The sequence below is a fragment of the Parasteatoda tepidariorum genome, chromosome 12, assembly GCF_982258835.1.
Source record: "Parasteatoda tepidariorum strain Cologne lab strain chromosome 12, Ptep-v5.0, whole genome shotgun sequence".
Lineage (NCBI taxonomy): Eukaryota > Metazoa > Arthropoda > Arachnida > Araneae > Theridiidae > Parasteatoda > Parasteatoda tepidariorum.
In genome coordinates this window covers 50,418,384-50,433,227 of record NC_141766.1, presented here as the reverse complement: position 1 = coordinate 50,433,227, position 14,844 = coordinate 50,418,384, and the positions used below count along the sequence as shown (strand labels likewise).

The following is a 14,844-nucleotide window of genomic DNA, read 5'->3' as shown; positions in this document are numbered from 1 at the left end:
GTTTTTACTTATAATTTACAAAGAATGTTCATACAATATAAGTGATATCAAAACTAAAAGAGCATTGAAATAACATTAGCGGATGGAGCGGCACGTTTCCATTCAGCACATGTGACATGTCATAACCAATCCGGGATTGTTTTCTATTGCATTACTTGCGAAGGCCTTTTTGGACAATTTAAATGTTTAATAACTAAATAAACATTTATCGAAATTAACAATCAGATTTTCGATTTCAGGAAAGAATTTCTAATAAGTTAGGATTGAAAATAAAAAAAGACAATGTTTGCGGCTAATTTTTTAATTTATTTTGTCGATAAGAGATAATGCATAGAAAATAAAATAGGTTTTACCACACAAATGGTAGAAAGCTGAAAAATAATAGCATCTCAAAGTTGAAGAATGAAAAACTCTTGTAGTCAATTGCTTTGGCACTCGTTAGCAATAAAAAGCCTCAAACTTGAGAGAACGTTGAATGTGATTTAGTTGTTCTTAATTTATTAACCGCTTCACTGATTATCCCGTGTTAACTCGGGTAAGTATGTATTGCAAATATTTATCATCCCGAGAAAACTCGGCCTTAACAAAATTTGTCAGTACATTTTGTTTTATCACGTTTTTACTCGGTCGGAAGCAAGAAACATAATCTGCGATGATTGGAAGTTTGCCAATTTTTACTTGGGAGTTTTGATGTTGGACTGTGGGATTGCACGCGTGTTTTGTGCGATTGTAGATACGATGTTTGCTGAATTTACATAGCAATAAGAGAAAAAAAATGGCGTATTCCTTCACTGACTTTTGAAAAGTATCACTCTGTCTTGTCCTTTGTCTTAAGAACTATCATACAAAGACAAATAATTGTTCTAAGACCTAGAGAAGCAATTATTAAGCTTTTTTCATTTACCCGAAATAACTCGGGATAGTAAACTGATTTTAAATTCTTACACATAAAAAAATTCGAATTTTAACTTAAAACTTTAGTATTATGTTTTGTCTGTTTTATCTTCTTGTATTTATTAATAAAATGAAAAAAATATGCTCATTTTTCCCTGATTATCCGGTGTTAACTCGGGTACGTATTATCGTCCCTAGAAAAGCAAAATCTAAGCAAAAGAAAATAATCCCAGATGATTGCACATATTTTTATGCTTTGAAATTTAAATATAGAGTTATTCCACAATATTTTGTCCAAGGTGTGCTAATAGTTTATAAAATTCATTGGTCACATTTTCTTTATATGAATGTCTAAAGTCATGCAGTTTATTTTAAGTGTGCACTATCACCTAAGAGATATTCAGTACATTTAAATGCAAAATTTTCGAATTTCTTGTTGTGGACTCTGTAGTGAAAAGCTGCTCAAATCCTTTAAATTTCATTTTTCTTTTCTGTTTCTTATTTAAAATAAAAACATTTAATGAATTCTAATCTAAACACATGCTTCTTTAGTTTAGATTAATTAATTGTTTTTTTGTTTTTTTTACTTTTTTTTCCCCTTACAATTAGAAATTTGTACCTGTAAAACACAGAACAAAAAACCGCTTTGTTTTCTTTCTTTCTAATAAACACATATCAATAAAAAAAATTAAGTTAAAATTTACACACCATTTTGAAGAAAAAAAATTTATTCTCAAGTAAATTAGAATATTATCAAGATAATATTTGTGTTGAACTCTACAAAAATTCTACTCATCATACACGTTAATTATGTTGATTTGTAGTAGGCATTTTTACTTAAGAAAAAATACTATAGCATTTCGTTTCGAATTTATCAGGAAAATATTAAAGCATTTAAACATTTTTCAATCATTATGTTCTTTTTAAAAATTTTAACTGTTCTTTATAAGTAATTTTGCAATTCTTTTTAAATAATTTTACTGTCCTCCTTGAATAATTTTACTACGAAAGGAAAAGTACTTTGAATAATTCTTTTAATAATTCTTTCTACTTTTAAATAATATTACATGAAAAGCTCTTAAAGACAAACCTATTTTTTAGCCGAAACAATTTCGAAAATATCATTTCTGGAATGTAAACAACAATTCCAATTTTGAATCGGAAATCAAATATTTACCAATAAAACGGTAAAATTAAATGGGATGAATAAATAGTTGGCTCTTAAAAGAAATTTTGTTTGGTTAAAATTTGTTTTAAAAGATTAAAAAAAATTCCAGAAAAATACCGTCACCACAAGAGTTCTTAACGATTTGTTTACAAATATTGTTGTTAGCGATTGTGAGATTTATTAGCTTGGCGGAGAAAAAACTAATTCGACAATTTCATTGATGGGGATTACGAAAGTGTTTTAAAAATAAGAGCGAATTAAAAGCAATAGTTATTAAATTTTGAGCAAACGATGTTTGGAGAACCTTTCTAAAATTAAAAATACTAAAGCATCTTAAATCACTTTGCCGGAAGAAGAAAAAATGCCCTGATGGCATAGGAATGAACTTCAAAGATAAATGCATTCTACCCACGGTCTAGTAATGATGTAACAGAAAAAAGGTATTTTCTTAACTTTCGATTTTTGCCAGGTTAGCTCAATTCAGCTTTATAATATAGATTAACCGCTTTTCTTAGCAATTTTTTTGAAAACAAAATGCAAAACATCAACATATTTTTTTATTTCATTAATAAATACAAGGAACAAAAACAAAACATAATACATAAGCTCTAACAAGGGAAACTAGGGAAGTGTGACTCGCCAATTTTGAAGTAAACTAGTGGGATGTATGCCTATGAAGAATAATTTTAGGGGGCAACATTCGTTTCGGCCCATAGAAGGTCCTGTGAGAGATAAAAAATAATTCAATGTATAGAAAAATCGATATTTTATTACTTCAATGCAGACTATTAGTTATTGTAATTATCTCATACTCCAATTAATTTTGTGGTACTTTCACGTACTATATAATGCAGATTTATTGTCAAAATTGATTTCGAAAATTTTATATATCTGTAGTTTTTCAGAAAAACCTGTTAGGTTAATTTTAAAAAGAATTTGACATCAAATTTCTTAATTTTTTTTTTTCAAAAAATTTTCCTAGTTAATTGGAGTATGTAATTGCAAATCAATTAATAATTAATAAATCAATAATTAAATAACAATTAATCTATAATTAAATAATAATTGATTATCAATTAATAATTAATTTGTTAATTATTTAACTAATTAATTACAAATTAATTGGAGTATGAGACAATTACAATAACTAATAGTCTGCATTGAAATAATAAAATACCGATTTTTCTATATATTGAATTATTTTTTATCTCTCACAGGACCTTCTATGGGCCGAAACAAATGTTGCCCCCTAAAATTATTCCTCATAAGGCATACATCCCACTAGTTTATTTCAAAATTGGCGAGTCACACTTCCCTAGTTTCCCTTGTAAGTTGAAACTTAAATTTTTTATGCTTGAAAAATATTTAATTTACTATCAGTTTACGATCCCAAATTGTCTCGGGCAAATGAAAAAAGTTAAATATTAGTCTTTGTATGTGTTCATATTTTCATAATCTGAAAAATCATCTGCATTACTTTTACTTTCACTCGCAAACGTCCCTTTTTTACTCTTTTTTTTTTTCAATGTAAATTTATCAACCATCGTATATACAATTGCACAAAACACGTCTGCAGTCCCACAAACAGCAGAACTCCCAAACAAATTTGGCAAACTTCCAATTACAGCAGATTATCATTATTTTTTGTTTTGCTTCCAGCCAAGTAAAAACGTGATAAAACGAAACATATTGACGAATTCTGCTATGCCCGAGTTTACTCGAGATAATAAATATTTGCAATATATACATACCCGAGTTAATTCGGGAAAATCAGGGAAGAGGTAAAAACAAGTTTAGAAATTTTTAAAAATTAGTCTTGGTAATTTTTTTCTTTTTTTAAAAATAAAGAAAAATCTGAATTCAAAAATGATTTGCAGATTGATAATCTGCAATGCCTGCTACCGTGGAGGGTGTCTTTTTCCTAGTCTACAACTAGTACTGCTCGAATAAAAAGAAATACACCCTTGTGCAAATTAATTAAAACAAAATAAATTCAGAAAACTAAGAGAAAATGCTATTTTATTTAAATTTATACAAACTCAAAAATTTTTAGTACATAATATAATCTCCACAACACTTTATTAACATTTGGACACGATTTGGCATGGATTCCACTAATTTTTTACAGTCATTTATAATATTTGTGTCCTTGTACCACACATGAATTAACGCCGTGATTAGCTTCTCCATAGTTGTACAGTCCAGATTTAATAAGCGATTCTTGCATATGGCCCGGAGATTCTCAATTGGGTTGATATCTGGAGAGTTCCCTGGCCATTCCAATGTCTCAATTTGATTCTCAGACATGAATTTCTTGACAATTTTGGACATATGGCAAGGAGCTAAATCCTGTTGAAAAATCCCTGTTCCATCAGGGTATCGTTTCTTCAACTCTGGAACAACTTTTTTACCCAGAATAGTAAGGTACTGCTCAGAACGCATCATACCGTCAATAGGCTGCAAAGGTCCAACCCCATTGTAACCGAAACAACCCCAAAACATCCTCTTTAAAAAACACGAAAAAAAAAGTTTGTTTCAATTAATTTGCACAAGGGTGTAAGATCACCAATGCTGCTGTCGTAATCAGTTCCTTGATATCCATTTTCCTCACTAAAGTTTGTACATACATTATTGAGCAAAGAAAAAAAAACTTAACGAGTATGATCCACCTGCTTATTCTAAAATTTTCGATTGTAAGTGCCTGTGCAACCCCCAATCCTTCGGCTTTATTTTACTGCTCCTTTACATTTGCAGTCTTTCAAATAGACTTCTTATAAGAAATCAAATGTCTCCTCATAATTGTGTAATGCTGCTGACTTACACGTGCTTTTTTTTTTATGTCACTTTAAAACCCGTATCACTCTTAAGCAAGCATATCTTACATAAATTCGTATATGAGTCGCATATATTTATTTATTCAAAGTAGCAACGAACAAAATTTCAATCTGTAAAATATTTTGTAAAAATATTGCTTTTTTTTAATGTTTTTTTTTCATTATTTGACTTTTCTTTTATTTAATTATTTTGAAGATATACATAGTTTTGCATAAAATTTAAATAACTGAATTTGATTAAAACTAAACGATAATTTTCACTTAGTAAATGCCAGATTTATGGTTAAATTTCTTAGAAAAGCAGCACAAAATGAAACAGTCTTTAATTAAAAAAAATACTCATTTAATTTAAAATAGCTGAGAGTGAACTATACAAAAACGTATGCATACATATACAAAAGAAAGGGTAAATTTAATTCTACAGGTACAAGACTCAACAGTTGTAACTAATTTCAAAACAGAAGAACTAACATCTTGTATCACTGATACGTTTAAAAAATGAATATTGTCTAATCTAATTTCACTTTTTTTCAACTAAAGCAGACTTTGTTTTATGTTGTAATCGTGTAATCCTCGCAGGGAGTTCCTCTTCTTGCATAATGACAACAAACGACATACAATCAGCAAACTTCGTTCCACAAGGAGATAATCTCTTCAGTTAATATGTTAATTAGTCACTTAACGTTCCCCTAATGAATTCCCACCAAATCTAAAATTCGATTCTCATTTCCAAGAAAGTAATTTTATGCCTATCACTATACTTTTCTCTTCTCTAGAATTCATTAAAGAATCTTATTCTACTACATTCATTTCAAAATGCATCTTTTCAGATGCAATCAACTTTTAAATATGAAATTCTAATTTATAAAACTTTGTATTTTAATCCCATTTAAATTTTTAGTATTCTTCATGCTTTGTCATGTTATAAATAAAATACAGCGCTTAAAATAAAAATAAAATCCTTAATAACGTTTGATCTAAAGATCGGATTTTAATGTACTGGGACAATCTTTATAAACTTAAATACTCTCACTGATTAGTGAAAACAAGATTTTAAGTTATTGAGTAAAGCAGGAAAACTTAACTTGTCTGAGTAAATATATATATTTTAGGCAGATTTAAAACTTATGCATTCAAAAAATATGGACGTTAGTAGCAATCCAGAAAATGTGATTCTAAGTTTATTTAGGAAAGCTGTCGAAAATTTCGACCACTCAATGTTAAAAGTTATTTTTTATTATTCCATCAATGTTATTGTTGAAATGTAATTTTAAGTAAAATAGTTATGCCTATAGAGTTGTTTGTTCTATGTTTGAGGTGTATTTAATGCAAATATTTGTTTCAAAAAATATCAGTTTATAAAGTTTCTTCATAGGCTTCTGCCTCACAAAATAAAAATCAAATTTCATTCAAAAGATGACAAAGTAAAATTACAATCTCATTTCAGATGCAAACACATCTTTAATAAAAGGTAGAGTTAAAAGTAGTGGGAGTAATACAATAGTGTGCAGACTATCCAAAAATTGAAACGAAAATAGATCATATTAAGTAAAAAATATGCGAAATAAAACAAATTCAGTGAAAAATGGAAAATAATTTTTTTCTACTTTAAATTTTATTTTTTTACCAAAAAGGTGATTTTTTTTAACATTTCAGGTGTTTACTAAGCTAATATAACACCAAAAAATATTTATTGGTGTTTAAATGTCTACAAGTGAAAATGAGAGTTTAACAAAGACAGATAATTGTCAATATTCTGAACAAATGGTAGAAATAAATAAATTATATTACAGTGGGAAAGATGTTTATATAAAACAATTTAGTGTTTTGATCAGACACAAAAAAAAATTGATTCAATTAAGTACTTTAAATTTATTTATCCATCCTTAAGATAATTTTTCAAATATTTCAGTATTTTCTTTCAGTATTTTAGTATTTATGCAATAACTAAAAACATTTCCAAAAAATACATTAAAGTAAAAAAATATTGAAATAAGCCTACTCCAAATTTCACGAAATTATGTTAAATCATTTTGATAACTATATTGATAAAAGTTGAGAGAACGTAAGAGAATGGTGAGAAAAAAAAAGCCGTTAAAAAATTAACATGAGTCGAAGTTCAATGTAAGAGTCAAATTTTCATTGAAAACAAAAAACTCTGAAAAACACTTCGGGGAAAAAAATGAATACTTAATTTTTTCCTTTTCCTTCTAGCAAGAAATTTTGGCTGTAGAAGCGGCTGAAAACAAAGGTTTCCTGGCTATGCTATCTCAGGTAAGAATTTCTCCCGACTGCAAAATTTATTTAGAAAACCACTCAACTCAAGAAACTCAATATTTTATTGAAAAAAAACAGTTGTATTCCGATAGCTAAATTTGAAAGTATTAAAAGAAATCGAATTATCATGGCAATTTTCTGACCAACTGATTTTTTTTCATAACATGCAAAGTTTCATAAAAATATTACAATTATTTAATGTAAATTTTTTGTTTTTAATTTTAAAAGAAAATAGGTACTTACATACCTGCTATTAAGACTAGTTTTTGATACATGTAAAGAATATAAATCATTCAACTCTTATTTAACAAAAATTAAAGATTTTTGTCTATTTTTTTCTCTCAGAAATTAAACGCCCATTTTTAACATTTATTGAACTGTATTTTGCAACTTTTGATAGTCATTCCCAATTGTTATTTGACAGTTAGGAAAATAAACATATTGTCAAAACATCAGCTTTTCCCAAATAATATCCTGGTTACTGTAAATTATGCTTTATGCATGGCATATTTCTATTTATTTTCATTACATATTTTTAACCCATATCACATTATGTACTAGTGAAGGACATAAAAAATATGAAGTTATGAAAAGAAACATATTGTCAAAACATCAGCCTTTCCCAAATAATATCCTGGTTTCTGTAAATTATGCATTCTGCATGGGTTTTTTTCTATTAATTTTCATTACATATTTTTAGCCCAAATCCTATTAGGTACTAGTAAGTGTGATAAAAAAAATTATGAAGTTAAGGAAAGGAACATATTGTCGTCAATATATTAGCCCTTCCCAAATAATATCCTGGTTACTGAAAATTAGTATAAACATGTTGATTTTAAAATGGACTGTAAATATAACAGATAAAACTTGTTAAAGGATTAAAAAACTTCTTCCCGGAAAGAAAATTTTTCATTTTAAAGAAAGTTTTCCTTTCAGATAGTTAAATTCTCAATAATAACTCAATCATTGTAAAGTATACTATCCAAGTATTTGGTCAAAAGTTATCAGATTTTTAAGATTCTTATAATTTTAAAACTGATATATTTTTACAAAGTTACAAATTTTATTTAAAAATAACGAGGTTTTTAACAAAACGGGAGTTTTAAAATTATTGACATTTCTGCTTTCCCACTCGTGTGTCATCTCAGGGCATTTTAATCTGGTTTTAAGACATTTTCCATGATCAGGTGGGAATGCACAGGTGTTGGCATATATGGCAGTACTTTTACTTTCGTTACTTGTACCGCCGGTACAAGTAAAAAGTACGTACTTTTACTTGTACTTCGCTACTTTTTAAATTTAGTACTTTTACTTGTACTTTCGTTACTTTTTTAGGGAAAACGTACAAGTATTTGTAACGGAAATATCGAATGAAATCGTTACTTTTTCCTAAAACTCGATAAGCTTTCTAAAAAAAAAAATAAAAAAAAAAAATAAATAAAAAAAAATTTACATTAAAAATTTTTTTTATGTTCATTTAATTTATAAAATTAATGTGCAATATATATGCATTCACAGCTAACTTCGTGCTTAAATACCTTCTGCTTCAACTTATACTGCACATTCTATTATTTTTTACTAGCTCAAAGTTCACAAAGCTATCTGAAACCCCGTGTTTGCTTTGTTTATGTTTGTGCTTTTAAAACGCTCTTCTAAAGAGTAAAACAATTTTAAATCAATGGTAATTTAAATAAATAAAAATAATAAACTAAAAATTAAAATCAATAGATAAAATTTCTTTTTCGTGCAAATCCGTAAAAAGTTTGATATTAAAATTATATTTGATTTTAAAATTATATTATACGATTATATTATAAAATTACATTATAATATTCTTCCGAATTTAAAAATAAATTAAATTAATGATAAATTAAATTAAATATCAATAACTTTCAAAATTAAAAATAATTAAATAAATAACAATTTTGCAAAAACATTAAAGAGCATAAGAATATTATTCAATAAAATTTTAGGTTACTTTGAATTTTCGATTTCCTAGAAATGTACTTTTAAATCGTTACTTTTTTTGTTTAGTACTTGTACTTTTACTTGTACTTTTTACTCGTTACTTTTTAAAATAAGAACTTTTTACTTTTTACTCGTTGCTTTTTTAAAAATACTTGTACTTTTACTCGTTACTTTTTAAAAGTAACGTTGCCATATATGGGTGTTGGTGTGCTCACTTCTAAGCAATTTTCTCTGGGTTTGATTCCTCTCAATGAAGAAGTACTTTTTTCAACAATAACGAAAGAATTTTCTGGAATTTCATTTTTTCATCGTGGAATATAAATCTTAAAGGAGAACATTTAATCAAAAATGTTTGCTTAAAAATGATCATTTAGGAGTTTTTTGAATTAAAAAAATCGATTTAAAAAAAAAAGAGTAATAAGATATTTTGTATGTAAGAATTAGAATCTTAAGCAATCTCCAAAGTTTCTGCAAAAAATTTAGAAAAAAAAATGATTTTTCAAATTTTTTTTTCTGAATTTGTATAGAAGATACCGGTAGCGTCACTCTGGTTGAATTTTCTTTACGGGCAGTATTTGACGTTCTGAAATCATATACTAATTGCCCTGGGGAAATATGGAAAACTGGCAAGCAGCCAACAAGGACGAATCGAAAAATTTCACTCTGATAGGGAAGTAAAGATTTTTCCGGAAGATGGCGACAAAATAGCTAGTCTTCTGGTTAACACTCATGGGCTCATGACAGTTAATCGACAGGTCTGTTTCCGTCTTCAACACGAATAATTACTTTTCCTCATAGTCCCTGGTTTATCAGTTTAAAATTTATTCGAATTATTCAATTACAAATTATCAAAAAACTAAAGTTTGCCTTGAATGCGTCATCAAGTTTAGTTCATTCCACTGGCGAAGAACATTATTGGTTATAATATGTTACTTTAACTTAAGAGTTGTCTTTATTCTCTTCGTCTGTGTTTTAAATGCGATCTAAAATTAGAATCCAAATTCTAATATTTTGTACAATAAATTCTAAGGCTCCTGTCTAATACAATAACAATTTCTTAGTTAAATTGGAACTCCATTGTGAATTTTTTTTAAATTAATATGTTAAGCGGGAGTTGTTTAACTGTATTATTTATCGCGCATTTTGGCAAAGTTTACTCGAAATATTTTTGGAAATATGCACAGAGATGATAATTTTAATTGAAGTATACTGATAAATTTGTGCGGGCAATATTTTAAGTTACGGAATCACACATAGGAACAACGTACACTTTCTCTAAACAAGCATTTTTTTCAAGTCTTTGGATTTTATATTTTCAAAATAAAGGGTAATTGCAATCGGGGTAATATATTAACACGAAAGATTATGCAGAAATGCAAGTTTGGTGCCCTTTGTTGTTATTTTTACTTTCTGTGTATTTCCATATCCCCAAAAAGTAGTATTTTTGCATTTCTATGTCTTCTGACCTATTTAACCGATTCCTTGCAATTTTTATTTTTTATTTGAATTGGTGTAGAATAAATTTGTGTAAATTTTGTATTCTTCATAATTCAAATTTGTTCCTCACAAATTTATTAAATCAGTCTTTACAACAGTATATATTTTTTATTTGTTTTGTTAGTTGCAAACATAAGTCAAACTATGCAAAAGGTCAAATTTTAATTAACAGGTTCAAGTTTTTGTTCGCTGTTTCGGCTAAACTATTAGGACCCTATTTTCTAAACTTCGAAAACCCCATTTAGAGAGTCAGTAAAAATCCTTTGCGGAAAAAAATGCTTGTAGTTTTTTCAGAGAAAGATCTATTTTGCGTTTTATTTCGTAACTTAAAATATCATCTACACTACGTAATTTTACATATTTAAAATGAGATCCCTCAAACAGTCCTTTTACTTGTAATACTGAATCAAAAGTTAATAAGGTACATCAAACTTAGAGATTTTCGTTTATCCAAATAATACAATAAATATTGGGATTAGTCCTATAAAGCGTTTGTATAATTCAAATATTAAATAATTTTTAAAACAAAATAGTTATAAGGAAATAAAATTAAGGGATGTCTTTGGAAAAAACAAGAATTTTTGTACAGTTTTCCGTCCATTGAGTTTAAAGACCCATTATTACAATTTAACGATTTTATTATGCATAGAAAATAATTTATTAAATCGCCAACTCTTATAAACATCTGTAATATAGTGGTTCAGATGCTTACAATTGTTCAAATTATTATATGACAAAACTGTGGACATAATAAAAGGTATGTGAAACTGAACATTAACATTGATTATAAATCAGACAAATATACTCGGATGATAAAAAAATTAAATAAAATTTACACTAGTAAAACACTAGTAATTATTATTTGAGTTGAGTGGTTTCATTGAAATTAATATAAGTGACAGGCAGGCTTTGAAGGTTTCTTAAACCATTTTCTTAAAATAAACCGTTGAAATCAACAAAGAGAAATTATGGAAAATTAACTATTAAAATTGCAATCTTTATCACATGTTTTCATTTTGTAATAAACTTCGCCCATAATTAAAACTATTTATAGAAAGATCTTGTGCATTAACTTCAAAATATATTTATGCTAAGTTACTCAGTTTATAAAACAGTGTACTCTTTTATGTTCAGTTTATAAAACAATAAACTATTTTTTAATAGATAAAATTTTGTGAAAAAAATAAAATTTTGCTTACTAATTGAATTTGGTTCTTCGATTGCTTAAAAATTTTAATTTTGAAAGACTAACTGATTGTTTTTAACTCTCAATATAGATTTATTGCAGACAAGAATACTTTTACAACCTAGAAAAAAGCATTTTATTAATATTTTCCACTCAAAACGAAACTTTTATTAAAATAAAGACAAAAAAAAAAAATTTATAAAAATTTTATTCGTTTTTATGAACTTGAATTATCATAATTTTGAAAATAAATTTTATTTCATCCATTTCACGCGGTTTTAACAAAATCTGATAAGGTAGATCTTTATTATTTATTTATTATTCCGCATTTGTTGGAACTCAATGTTCATTCCTCTCTTTTAAATCTACACGAGATTTAGAGAAAGCTCATCTGACGTGAAACTGACGCTATTTTGTAAAACTGAGAAAACAAGCAAGTTGCTACGTAGCAAAACGAAAAGCAATAATTTCTGACGATCGAAAAACTCTCATAAGATAATTTTTATACATGAAAACTCCAAATAGAAGCAATTTTGATAAAAAAAGTGATCTCTGCAGCTTTCGAACCGGAGACGAAAAGAAACCAAGAGAAGGAGCTGGTGCAATTGCCAAATGGATTTCCAATGAACAAGAAGCTCATGCTGATATCATACTTTCAAATAATTCTAGTGAATTATCTCAAGCAAACAGTGTTAAAACTTCCCAAGAACTGTGAAATAAGCTGAAAGAAGCATATGAACAGAAAGGTCATGCTAGAAAACAGGGCTAAAACAACTGCTCTTACAAAAATGAGCGAAACAAAACTAATGAGCGACCATATAAATAAGTTCCTTACTCAAGTGGATAAATTGAAAAAACTGGATATTAGACTGCTTGACAATTGATATGGAACAACTGATTTATGGAGTAGCGTTCTTTGCAGCCGACTAATAAGAGTAAAATCAAATGTAGAGGGCGTGACAGAGCAGTACCGATTATCTGTATAAAAACAGCGAACACAATCTCTTCATTCATACGAAAATTCATAGTATTTGATATTTGACCGAAATAGCACCATGGGTAGTTGAACTTATTACTGTAAAATTCAGATTGGTGTTGCAAAAATTAAGAGCAAAATGTTACCAAGATATCATTTGAGTTCCTACGATCGTGGACGAGCAATTAGACGCAGCAATGGAAGTGTCAAAAAGTGTCACCAAAAAAGACCCCTAAAGATGGAAATGCTATGTGACAGCATGCCTGTGGTCGTTGTAGGAACACCACACCTCAAGAAGAATCTCCAGTAGGCGAAAAAGAACAGAAATATTAGACAAAAGATAGTTGCAAACCTTGCAACCGCTACTGGCATACATGTTTCTCCTAGAATCATCTCGTGGCGATAAAATCAAGTTGGTTTGCATGCACAGAAACTTGTTCAATGTATCCTGCCTTTACCATGCCACTGACTGAGAAAGATTTAGATTACCACTGAGAAAGATTTAGTTAGCGTATTTGCTGGGGTAACCATCAATCGTCAGAGTATTATCCTCAGACGAATCTTGACTCACTATGAGAAGTGATTCTGGCTACCAGATAGTGTGGAGAGAGAGGAGAAAACGCTGTGCACAACAATAGGTTCAAGAATGTGATTGTAATGGCCCAGGCATGCAGTATAGGCAGGCATCATGAACAATGGTTGAACACCACTTCAAATCTTTCAGCGAGGTAACGTTTCATCGCAGAGGTATTGCAGAGTGATTATTCTGAATCATGTTTGTCTTTTTAGGGGTGTGGCAGGTCCAGACTTTCCGCTAATGGTTGTCAATGCACGACCACGCAGGAGACCTAAAGTATCCGGCACAGTAGAAAGTAAAGATATTGACCGTATGCAATGGCCTGTGTACTCCTCGGACCTAAATCTTATAGAGTATATGTCTGGGATGCCTTTGGAAGACGTGTTTCGCAAAAAACACGCCATTCTCAAACCGTGCAAGAACTTAAAACCCCCTATAGAAAGGAGCATCCCATAAGAACTCTTCGATAGTTTAGTGGATAACATGAATAACAGATGCAAAATGTACATTAATGTTCGAGGTAATCAAACATTTTACTGAGATACTCATTTCTGTTTCATTCTAGCAAGATGACCCATTTTTCATGGCTGTTTAGAAATCATCAAATAAGCACCTTTTTTGTATTTTATTTTATTATTTTTCGATATGTCGATATGTGAGCTATTTTTCCTTATAATAAATGCATTTTGTCTATTCAATATGTAATTAGTCTCATTCCATCAATCAATGTATATTATTAATTACTCCGAAAAATATAACTCTTAGCAATTGTCAAGCAGTGTAATATTGACGATGATTTGCTGACTAGTTAACTGCTTTATAGTATTCCCGACCCATACGAAAATTCTCGAATGGCTATTAAGTCAATAGATGACCTACCTACTCGGGTAAAGCTGAAAATTAAACTTTTAGAAGAATCGAATACAATGAGAAATGAAGAATCTTCTTATATTGAATCGCAAGCTGCACTTTATACAAATCAAACACAAAAACAGCAACCGAAATCTAGCTACGAAAACTGCAGAGAAAATGAAAACAATATGGATTCGAATAATAAAAAATTTCGGATGAAATGCATTTGCTGTTCTAAAATCGGACACAAAATATCTGAATACCGAGAGAAAATAGCCAATAGAAAATGCACTTCATTTAATCATTACACATCAATGTTTATGAAAGCAGGAGAATATGCCTCGTCAGTTTCTACGAACATCCACCACAAGGAAACCCTTTGGTGCCTAGATAGCGATACAACTTCTCACATGTGTGAAGAAAAATAATATTACGAAATAGAAAAAAATTACCGATGTTTTTTATAAGAGTTAGCCGTCAGAAAGCGGAAGATATCGGTAAAAGGTGAATTTGGATAACTGTTCAGAATATATAGAATCAAGAATGACCCGTCTTAAAAATGTGTTACTTGTCCCGGAATTTAAAAACAATTTGGTTTCTACATCAAAAGCAACC

At 28.9% G+C, this 14,844-nt stretch overlaps 1 protein-coding gene and 1 long non-coding RNA gene across 7 annotated transcripts in view; one reads left to right on the top strand and one right to left on the bottom strand.

Annotated features, from left to right (window-relative positions):
• LOC107457276 (uncharacterized) overlaps window positions 1-14,844 on the bottom strand; it is a 118,956-nt gene that overhangs the window by 56,646 nt on the left and 47,466 nt on the right. The gene's annotated exons all lie outside the window — the stretch shown is intronic.
• The window catches only part of LOC107454859 (cytotoxic granule associated RNA binding protein TIA1-like), a 1,051,915-nt gene that overhangs the window by 1,014,238 nt on the left and 22,833 nt on the right, over window positions 1-14,844 (top strand). For 5 of the 6 annotated variants that reach the window (XM_016073996.4, XM_016072550.4, XM_087156175.1 and 2 more), the window contains one exon: window positions 7,111-7,170. The exons of the other annotated variant lie outside the window; for it this stretch is intronic. In XM_016073996.4, coding sequence (XP_015929482.1) covers window positions 7,111-7,170 — 60 coding nt within the window. The remainder of the gene's footprint in view (window positions 1-7,110; window positions 7,171-14,844) is intronic. 6 annotated transcript variants of the gene reach the window in all.